This window comes from Aptenodytes forsteri, unplaced genomic scaffold (assembly GCF_000699145.1).
Source record: "Aptenodytes forsteri isolate BGI_AS27 unplaced genomic scaffold, ASM69914v1 Scaffold69, whole genome shotgun sequence".
Classification (NCBI taxonomy): Eukaryota; Metazoa; Chordata; class Aves; order Sphenisciformes; family Spheniscidae; genus Aptenodytes; species Aptenodytes forsteri.
The window spans coordinates 1708814-1720561 of NW_008795885.1; the positions used below are offsets into that span (position 1 = coordinate 1708814).

Consider the following 11748-nt stretch of genomic DNA (forward strand, 5'->3'; position numbering starts at 1 on the left):
GTTTTTGGTACAAACCTGTCAATGAAACATCGTTTGAATTAGAGTTCTTGTTTTACATTCCTTCTTTTTCTTAGTTCATCAAAACAAGTTATTGTTTTTAATAATGACATTCCAAAGAGACACTGCGCCTAGGTTTGATGATTTTTGTTTCCAAGTAAACCTACGAAGTGCTGCGGATAAAAAAGAAACCACCTTATGATGTCACATCAATAGTTACTCATTAACTGATTTTAAAAACTAGCCTGAGCTGGAGTCACATCAAGACTGCACTTCCTACAGCAGTGAAAGGCTGTGCGTTTGAAGGATCGCTCTAGAACTGAACTTACCTGACAGCAGTTAACTCCATTAAAATGATGAGAAAAGGGAATTCCTTGGAGGACTCCGTTCTTCATTCTGAAAGTCAGAACAGCTTCCAGAAGTCAAGTAATGACACTTCAGTCAGCCCTACAGAGAGTTTCGGATCAGTATTTATAAGGTAAACCCTGATGTATTTGAGTGTTCTGTATGTATTTTATGCCGGGGGGGACAGGGCAGCAACAGAGGAGGGCACTGGGACAAATACACCAGTGAAAATACCCTGAAGAGGAAGCTTAATATGAGAAGGCAATGCATGCAGAGATGATAATTTTACTCATGTTACTGATTGCACTGGGAAGGGAAGTGCTACTGTAAAAGAAATTTTTAAGGGAGTACAGAAGGGTGTTGTTCTCTCTTTCCTTATCTATTACACTGAAGTAGGGCTTTGAATGTGTATAGCACTGTACACTAATAAATTCAAGTCTTAAAATGACCTCTGAGAGGTCATCCGATACCATCAATGACATTTGAGTGGATTGCTGCATAAAACAAATGTAAGCTCTGTTAGAACAAGGAATTTAACAAAATATTTTCATGTGTTTTTTGGCCTATATGAAGCTTTACAATGCTTATTAAATTATGTTTCAAGAGAAATGCTGCCATAATCACAAGCAGTATTCATGGAAGTTGAATGCTTGCATGAATTAATACTGCTAAGGGTTTGCTAATAGAACAATCGCAAACAATTTTTAAGGGGAAATCTGTTTTCTTACTTTGGAAGGGTGGACTTGTTGGATTGTGGACTCGCATTGAGGTGGAATTCATTGTAATGAAGAGTTCTGGCTAAATCATGCACATTTTAGCATAGATAAATGAGGGAAGGCAGTGTCAGAGGGTTACTGGCACTTACCGCTTATCCTTCCCCATCTACTGAAGGAGAGAGACAAGTAAACATCCATAGTATTTATGTCAACCCATTATGAATAAAATAGCTTTAAAAAGCTATTCAAAGTAGCTTTAGACATTTATTGGTTCTTAACAAACTTGAAAATTCTTTACCAAGCACTGTTCTTAATATTTGCTCAGTGTCCAGCCACCCAGAACAGTGATTTGGGGGGAGCACCTCTACATATTCTTCATGTGACTATTAGTCATGTGACTATAGCTTGTATTTCTTTGTAGCTGTGCACAAATTCTTTATATGGGGTGGCAGCTCATATCACTAATTGGGTCACAAGTATAAATAAGTCTGCTGGCCTCATTTTTCCTCTTTTGAAATATTAGGGCTTTTTAATATTGTATCTGCATAACTTCCTTTCTTCCAACTCAAATGTCAGAGAGATAACATCCAACAGTTTGACCACAGAATAAGGAATCAGAAATTTTATTTAGAGCTCTCAAAGGCTTTTACCTAGAACTAATCACTTAGAGCCTGTTTTTTAAAACAACGTCCACATCTGTTTTTGTATGCCTCTCGATCTCATTTTCCGATTAGGCATGGGACATGAGTACATACAGTGGCGTATGCAGGGTTCAACACAAGTAGGTGATGTTTAACCACTTCTAATTGGGGCAATAGAAAGTTTGCCTTCTTTTCTCCGTCCAGCCCGGAACACTGGGCAGAGAGATTTACCTACTTTTTTTATTTACCACTAGATAACCAGTACACAAAAAGCTACCATATATGCTCTGATAGCAACGTGATCAGCCCTTACAAAGAACAGAGTCCTTTGCCTCAGATTTCTCAATAATCAACTTGCCTGCCAAGTAGTGAGTGGCAGGGGCAGGCCTTCTAGAAATCCAGTTTACTCAATTGCTGTTTCGGTAATACGATTATAGAGCCCTGCTGTGAAACTATACCTCTATCAATAGCAAAGATGGAATAGCAGGCTGCAAATACTAGACAATCTCATAAGAAGAATGCATGATTGCACGCAATGAGCTAGTAGCTGGGCTGAGCTCTCACCAAACGTGCTTTTCATGTTTGTCACAGTCATGATTACACTTACCCAAAATAAGCCACATGAAAAATCAGGGAAAATGCTTTTGGGAAAAAGAAGTGCAGGCTCTGCATTTTTAGATACTATTTTCAATACAGTCCTATTTACTTAGAGCATATTTCCCAAATATGAAGATGCATCCACAGAGAAAATTTGCTATCTTAATGATTGCTCTTGTTTATCCTAATTATTCATGCCTCAGGACAAAAACTGACTATAATGCCTAAGTTTTTATATACCTCTGTTTTCACCTCACTATAATTGGCACCATGTGGATTCTGGCACAAATTTGCCAGAATCCAGGGGGTTATTAACATTTCAGACAGGGGAGCTCACAGTTTATCACCATGGCAGCATGTTATTCCTGACACAGAGCGGAACTGATTTCAGAAGCAAATTAAGACTCTGGAGCTATAGCTGAGGTGTCAGCCATGCATAATAGATCAGAGATTTGTATTGATAAGTATTGTGTATGCAGCATTTTATCAGCATGAAAGCATAGAGTTGTTGACATTAGAACAAAACATTTTCCAGCAGTCCAGATCAAAATATTGGCAAAAACAATAGGGTTCTCAGCCTCCCCTTTGGAGCCCATCCCTATAATGTGAGTCAATACCCTGCATCCAGATCTCCTAAACTTTATAAAAATCTCAAGCCGTGTGGTTTTGACCAATCTTCAGAATGACCCTGAAGAAAATACATTGAACACAAGAGAATGCAATTTTTAAGCAATTTAGATCAGAACTACTGACCACCAGCTCTGTGAATGTCATACTGCTACATATGTTAACATCAACCCTAGCAACAATCAAATGCAGGTTGTATATCAAATGCTTGTAAAAAAACCAAAAGTGAAGATTCAGCATTTGCCAATAACATTGATATTAGATACAAATTATAAATAAAAAAAAACCCACAAAAAAAGTACAGTATGGAGAGGTATGTTTTCTAAATGCGATGTCACGGAAATGGAAGTCAAAAGGGTCCTGAACTCTAATCCTGGTTTGGCAGCTCATTTGGTGCATTGCAATGCGTAAATCAAGTAAATACAATACTTGCATTTTCCATCTGTGATCTCGCATTAATATTTACCTATCTTTTGCATACAGCAGAATAACAGAAAAACTGTGTAACAACTTGTAACATAAACTGTAAAGATTGTTTTGTTGCAGTTGGGTTTTTGTTTGGACACAAGAAGGGATCCGTACATTCAGGTTTTCTCTCTGAAGATTTTTGGATAGGAATGTGAACGTTTTTTAAGGAAATTTACTTCTGCATTGAAATTATACCCCTCAGAAACATCCAATGCACTGCTGTAAGGCTGAGGCTTAGTTCAGACTAATCCAAGCAGTCATGTTAAAGAGATAAGCACGTATCTACCATCGTCTAAAAGGTGTATTGTCTTTATAGCTCAATTACGAGCACCTGAAACACTGGCAACCACTGTACTGCTCAAAGGCTTGCACCTGGGATTTGGCATTCACCCTATGTGGCCTTGCTGTGCAAGACATATCTACGGGGTTTTTTTCCCCCAGAGTAATATAGCTCCTAGTTCTAAATAAGACAAAACAGTAAGTCTATCTGACTCAGTAGAATAGCTTATTATTCACAAGCCCATCTGATGTAAAGACTGTGAGACAACTGATAGCATGATTCATTCTTTCACATTATCTTGCATCCCTCACTTTAACCTTCCTCTCCTCAGAATACAGCAATCCTTTCCTAAGCTCCTGGAAAGTCTAGGCACTATTTTTTCTTGTGGAAGATTCACTGTATCCTCAAAGAAGCTGTGCTAACTTTCCCTTTCTTACATACTTAACATAATATACTGCTGCTCTTCAGAGACTGCCAGATGACTAAAGGTTTCTCTGAACAAAATGATCACCATATTTAGATATACCATGAATGTTTGCATGCATGCATATCTTGTTCAAAGAGGTATCCATGTATATTCCTTTATGATACACAGATTCAATAATTACACACATGCATGTACATTATTCATTAGATGCACGTAATCTGTTTGATGTCTTAAACATACTGGTGCACCTGGATTGAAATTTTTGTCTGTGTAATCTGTATACAGTGATGTCACACTTGGATGTCACCCAGGATTTCCTCTGGACATTTATAAGCAGAGGGCAACAAATCAAGCTAAGCTGATCCACCGGGATAGAAGAAGCAATATTTGTATTTATCTTTTCCTGCCTAGCTGGCCAATATATTAAATGACGGTTATAAATGCTACAGGTCACCCGACCAGGAAAAACGAGCAGATGAGGCCCACTATAGACAGATAGGAGCAGCCTCACATTCACAAGCCCTGGTCCTCATGGGGGACTTCAACCACCCCAACATCTGTTGGAGGGACAACACAGCAGGGCATAAGCAATCCAGGAGGTTCCTGGAATGCATTGATGATAACTTTCTTCTCCAAGTGGCAGAGGAGCCAACAAGGACAAGTGCTGTGCTGGACCTTGTTCTCACCAACAAGGAGGGGCCGGTGGGGAATGTGAAGCTCAAGGGCAGCCTGGGCTGCAGTGACCACGAAATGGTGGATTCATGTCTGAGTGGTGTTTTTAACCAAGCAGAAATTCACACCCATCCTGTCCAAATGTAGGCTCTTACCACCAGCATTTACTCTAGTCCTGCTGAAATCAATAATGAGAAACAGGGACCTCCAGATGACAAGTCAGGCCACCAGTGAGCTGAATTGTCCCTGGAAGGCACTCATCAGTCATTGATGGAAGCTGAATAGCCCCATAATGTAGGTACTTCATTTCAGTGCTTAAACCCAGGTGGGTTGAATCTGGGCCCCTGTGCATTGGGAGCATAAGAGCCAAATTCAGCAACATCACACTGTTATAAAAGTCTGTTTGTTTAAAATATTTTTCTGGCCCCTATCACTGGAATAACACAGTACCTTCTATTTATTAGAATATCTATCCTCATGCCCCCACTCAGAGTAATGCAAGTGTTATTATTAGACTGGGTTGAAGCATCAAAATTCTGTTTTATGGGAAATGTCAATGTTTTAAAAACAGGTTTTCTAAAAATTAAAACAGAAATAGATATTCAAATACAATTCTACAAAACAGGGTTTCTGAGGAAGACTCTCTTTTGGGAAAAATTCTCAGAATCCTGAGTCTTCCATTTTAAGTTCTGCTTGTTGGTGGTATATGATATGCGTCTTATTTCATGGTAGCAATAATTAGGGTGCTGTCTAGATTTTTAATGAGATTACCCAAGTCACAAAACTTTTAAAAAGCTTGCACAATTATCCTGTTTTACAGACAGGGAAAATGAGGCACAGATAAATAATTTGGTAACTTAGAGCTTCGTGATAAATTCTCGGTAAATTCTTCCCTCCTCCTCCTCTAAAGCATCTATGCCTCTTTTTGATTTAAATCTGTTACCTCCTTTTCCTCCTAGGCCATCTTTTCTCCCAGCTAATGGGTTGATAGTCCCTCTCTCCATTAATGGATGTGACAAAAATCACCATGGAAATCACTGCAGCAGGTTTGATTGGCATCAGAAGCTTAAACAAAAACACATCTGGGCATTAAAACAGTCTGCTAGGACAGCTAGAAGTACTGCAGACGAGCTTAAAAAGTATCTAATCACCCTGTAAGGGGCTCCAGGTTTGTGGTATGATGCAGATGGTAAATACAGGTATTTAGAGGAAACTTTGTCACAAGATGCTTTGTCCCTCAGCTGGATTCCTTCCACCTTCCTCTCAGTATTGGGACCGGGGGTGTTCAACATCTTTGTCAGCAACACAGGACAGTGGATTGAGTGCACCCTCAGCAAGTTTGCCAACACCACCAAGCTGTGTGGTACAGTCAACATGCTGGAGGGAAGGGATGCCATCCAGAGGGACCTGCACAGGCTTGAGAGGAGGGCCGGTGCGAACCTCATGAAGTTCAACAAGGCGAAGTGCAAGGTCCTGCACATGGGTCAGGGCAATCCCAAGCACAAATACAGGCTGGGCGGAGAATGGATTGAGAGCAGCCCTGAGGAAAAGGACTTGGGGGTGTTGGTTGATGAGAAGCTCAACATGACCCGGTAATGTGTGCTTGCAGCCCAGAAAGCCAACCGTATCCTGGGCTGCATCAAAAGAAGTGTGACCAGCAGGTCAAGGGAGGCGATTCTCCCCCTCTATTCCGCACTTGTGAGACCCCACCTGGAGTATGGCATTCAGCTCTAGGGCCCCCAATATAAGAAGGACATGGACCTGTTAGAGCAGGTCCAGAGGAAGGCCATGAAGATGATCAGAGGGCTGGAACACCTCTCCTATGAAGACAGGCTGAAAGAGTCGGTGTTGTTCAGCCTGGAGAAGAAAAGGCTCCACAGAGACCTTATAGCAGCCTTCCAGTACCTGAAGGGGGCCTGCAAGAAAGCTGGAGAGGGACTTTTTACAAGGGCATGTAGTGATAGGACAAGGGGTAATGGCTTTAAACTGAAAGCGGGTAGATTTAGATTAGATATAAGGAAGAAATTCTTCACTATGAGGGTGGTGAGACCCTGGAACAGGTTGCCCAGAGAAGTTGTGGATGTCCCATCCCTGGAAGTGTTCAAGGCCAGGTTGGATGGGGCTTTGAGCAACCTGGTCTAGTGGAAGGTGTCCCTGCCCATGCCAGGGGGGTTGGAACTAGATGATCTTTAAGGTGCCTTCCAACCCAAACCATTCTATGATTCATTCTATGATTCTAAATGCAGAAAAATGGATTTCACTGCCATGGGATTTGGTACTTTCATTATAAATGACAAGATGTAGGCATCACAACATTCTAACAATGCCATCCTAACAATGCCATCCATGAGGCATCCAGAGCAACATATTGCTTGGAAAGTACGCCATGACTGCGTTTTTTCTCATGAACTAAGAGGAGACAGTGACCTGTGTTTTTCAGCAAAGTGCCAACTGGCTGAGTGCCACCTCATAGGTAGCAGAACTGAACTATTACATGTCACAAGGTTGCTTCTTTCAGAATATAAGAAAGTTGTCATGAACAATTTGGAGAGAGATGAATGTTCCTTTACTTCACCAGTTCCACTGTGTTTTGCCATTAACCCTCCTTCCCATACTGTTCTTTTGACACACAGTAAGACACACCGGTAAGATGCACAGTATGCAGCATGTCTCCTGTGACTCTACACAGTAAGTTTTGTGAAGGTCATTGGTATCAAAATGGCAGTAAATCTGCCAGTGAAGTACAAGTACAATGTGTTACACATTCACTATGAGGGGGGCTGACACCACATTACTAATACCCCAGAAGTTTTGTGTGAGAATGTCTCTCCTTTTTCCTGCTGGGTGCTACAGTACATAATGGTAGTGTAGTCTATTTCATCCAATTGCTTCAGTATTTAGCCGCAACAAACAGCCTCAGCATGCCTCACCATTTGTGGTGAGAAATGTTCTAACTAGCTTTCAGCCCAGCTTACTTCATATGCCCTATGCACTTCCCTGTCCAAAGGGGAGTTCAATCAATACAGTAATCCAGGCTCCTTTAAAGAAGAAACAGGAACGGATAGGCAGATAGGACTTCTAGCAAGCTGCTCAGAAGAAACCAATCACCTGATAAAGGTCTCTATAAAGCAATCTCACGCTTTTAAAAACAAATGAATTACTAACCTCTTAATCCAGGCAAGGAACAGGGATTAACTGGCCAAAACTGCTTTTCACTCCTTACAAAATTGCACCACTCACCGTGTTCTGGCCCTAGTTATCTTCTACAGACTATTTAGGACCTCCATTTATTTTGAGCATACTTCAAGTATGCTGACTGACTTGCAGATGTTTCTGAACGTTCCTGCTTGAGGCAGGAGTATCACCCACACCAGATCAGATCAGGTACGGCTTTGGCTAGCTGGGTCTTGTAACCTCCAAAGACAGAGTCTACAGCCTGTCTAAGCAACCTCTTCCAGTGCTGCACCACTCTTTTAGTGCAGTTTTTTTGTCTTTTCTACTCTGCACCTCCCAAGCTGTAAGCCATTTCACTCTGGCTTGTGGCTGACTTGCATATATTCTAGAAATCAAAATTTTTCACTGTTTCAACATCTTTTCAAATGTCTATTAGTTTGTGTCTCATACTATCACAGCTTCTATTTCTATGGTATCTAACGTAAGTCTGTTTTCCTATCATATTTCAACAGAATAATATAAGGACTTATTTAGCTGGTCTTTCATCACTTAATGGCTTCCAAGGCATTTGGGTGGCTTTCACAGAATCCTACCAATGCAGAATATCGCATAGAAAACTGAAGACAAGACATACAATGACCTATAATCCAAAAGTACCTGTATTCAGGTACCATTAAGGCTGTATCTCTTTGTACCTTTTCGCACCTGCAAGGAAGTACAGAAAAATTCTCTACTGAGGAGAAATGTGCCCAAAGTATACAGAATGCCAGAAATCACTGTACTCATTTTCTGCTTTGTTCCTTCCCAAGGAAGTTTCCTCACATTTAGGCACGCTGATACTCACCATATAAGCTGAGAAATACTTTATGAACAGCCTTGATGACTGTACTGAAATAAACACCCAAGATACGTAAATACTGTTGATTAAGACAATCTCTAACCCTGTTTATTTCCAGCTAGATTGTCTTTTTTATCATTCATCGGCACTATCCTATCCACGAATCTCTAGGCATGGGTAGCAGTCCTACTACTTTTTATACTGACCTTTCCAGTGTGCCTCATTGGGCTCCCTTACTCTTCCTTTTCTCATGTCATTCAAGACAGGATTCATAATTATTTTGATAAATTGAAGAAACAGTCTGAAAAAAACAAGAGTGAAATTCAAAAAGGGTATTTAGAAGGCCATACTTAGTAAAATCTAACAATCAGCTGCTAATGTACTAGAAGAGAACAGCATCTCAGTTGTCCTTTATAAAAGCTTCACCAGGTCACAGTGGTTCAACAATTAAACCTCAGCCAGCCTCACGCTGCTGTGAAACACGTAAACACTTTACTATGAAAATATAAACAATGGTAGTTGTTAGTTTATAGGACAGATAAAGCGATCTTTTAACCTTGCCTCTATTCAGCCTTCATAAGCCTTCTGGTCTCCAGCTTGGGGCACTGCACTTCCAAAAAGATCTGAGCCTATTAGAGACAGTTCATAGGGAAAAAGAAGTCCAGAAAACACAATTTATACCTTTTATCTTAGGCTACAGAGAAGAAGAAAATGGGGGGAATTGGGAGACAGTTTTTCACTGTTCTTCATATTGAATAAATTAAGAAGCAACGGCTTTAAATTTCAGCAAGAAGGATTCAGGATCATGTTAGAGATTAAGGAGGACTTCCCCTTCCAGCAAACACTGGAATTGATTGCCTGGATACACTGCTGACTTTTAAGAACAACTTAGACAAGTGTCTTGTCAGGAATGACACAGGAATAGCAGGCCTTGCCTTGGGATAGGGAATGAACTTGATGACTTGGTGAGTCTCTCCCCATTCTGCTTTTCTGTGATTTCATATGTATCTTGAATCTTTTTCACAATGAAAGTTTTTCCTATTATTTCATCTCTAGTTTTTCATCCTTTGCTGTGTTATACATAATGTTGAAGGTCCTGATCATTAAAAACCCTCAACCCTCTCTGAGGCTTAATGTCGTCTCTTCAGAGCAGGAATGTGTCAATTTTTGCCTCCCTACCGCCCCACCAGTACTGCAAGCATTAAACAGTAATCGGTAATTTTATAGTACACTAATTTCTCTTTCTCTCCCCAATCTGCACTTCACCAATTAGAGAAAAACACAGTCCAGATTTTCACACAACAATGGGTCTCTCTTGGTGACAGCTTGATCTTCACATATTTGCTTTACTGTATCTGTATACATGAGCAATTATAACTGTACAGTAAAAGGTCCTTTGTGCTTCTTTTGCGTATGTAAGACTTGCCACAACATATCAAAATAAAAGCATAAGGTTTTCAAGTATTTTTCACCCACATAAGCAGCTGCACATTTGATTGTTTAATATAAGGCACTCCTCATACATATTACTGAGAATCCTGGCATTCAGGACTTTTATCACTCGGGAGTGTGTCCTCTCGCTCTGGAGTTGCTGCACCATGCAGTTTGACAAAGCTTGGCCACAGAGTTTCTTTTTCAAAACCTCCAAAAAACACAAGCTATAGTAATTGCTTATTACTTCCACTGTCACTAACAGATAATAACAAAATCCACCAGAGGCATGTATTGAAAATTTGCCAGAACCAAGCCTCTTGTCAAGAGTTAAGATATCGTGATATGGAACAAAGTATTTAGTAAGGATTCATTTTCAGTGTCTAGGCTGCAGGCATCAATTTATTTGAATGTAAGTTTCTTCTACAGTGAATACCTTGACTAATTAAAACAGACAGCTTTGCATACCTTGACAATGGAGCCAGACAAAACTAAAACAGAGACTGAGCTCCACGGACCACGCAGCTCCTTTCCAGTTCTTACACCACTGTGGTAGAGGCAGGAACCTCTGGAGATGAGTGAACAAAACAGTCAGCAGTAGCATTTATCTCCTGTAGCTAAATCTGCCAGAGACTGAAAATCTAAGCACTCAAAAGGCAGCTGATTTTCTTTGTTCAAATATCTAAAAGTCAGATTCTCACTGACTGTAAACCAGCATTGTTCTGCTGGAGTGGGTAGAGCTACACAAGAGGTAAACCACAAGTCTGCCTTCAGCCTCAAAATTAGAACTAAAATAGCAACTGATACCCCTCCAGTGCAACGAAAGGCCTCCAAAAACAAGATGAAGTGTAGGCAGTCACTATTCCTACTGATTCCAGATATACCGTGCATGCCTTGGTCGCACACACTGATATGAGAACAATTCCCAAGGAACCCAAAACCTCACACAGCTGGGGGAAGGGCTATGCTCACTCTGTTTTTTGCACAACATAGTCATTTCGTGGGCAGACAAACCAGCCTGGGGTGCTGCTGAAGAGAAAGGAAACAAAAAAACACCTGCAGCAGCCACAGATGGAAGTATCAGCACATCACCACAGAAGTTCACGTTAGTACAGCTGTCTGGAGGCCAGCATTGGTATTTGGACTACCGCCTGATTCTAAGAGACACCAGGGAAACGCTCTGACAGAAACCTGCGGAAGGACGTTTTCTGTGACTTACTGCCGGCCTGCAAACTCTCTCTCAGGCTGAGCCAGTCAGCCGTGTGCGCCGCGCCATACGCTGCCTGGCCCGGCTGCCTTCACCTCAGGGCCCCGGCCGCCGGTCACCTCCACCTTCCCTCCTCAGGCCGTGTGTGCGTGAAACCGCACCTCCTGTCCCCCCGTATAAAACATTAAGGACACCTTTTGTTCGAGCCAGCGGGAGGCAGCGTCTCACGCGATAATTTAAGGCGCGGGGCGGCTCGCCCACGCGGGGGGCGCGGGCTGCCGCCGCCGGGGCCGCGTCATTCATTTCGCGGCCGCAACCGGGACCGACC

At 41.5% G+C, this 11748-nt stretch overlaps 1 protein-coding gene across 1 annotated transcript in view; it reads left to right on the forward strand.

Annotated features, from left to right (window-relative positions):
* The first annotated feature begins 350 nt into the window (after positions 1-350).
* GRAMD3 (GRAM domain containing 3) overlaps positions 351-11748 on the forward strand; it is a 44823-nt gene continuing 33425 nt past the window's right edge. Inside the window, exon 1 of the mRNA XM_009284163.1 lies at positions 351-475. Coding sequence (XP_009282438.1) covers positions 351-475 — 125 coding nt within the window. The remainder of the gene's footprint in view (positions 476-11748) is intronic.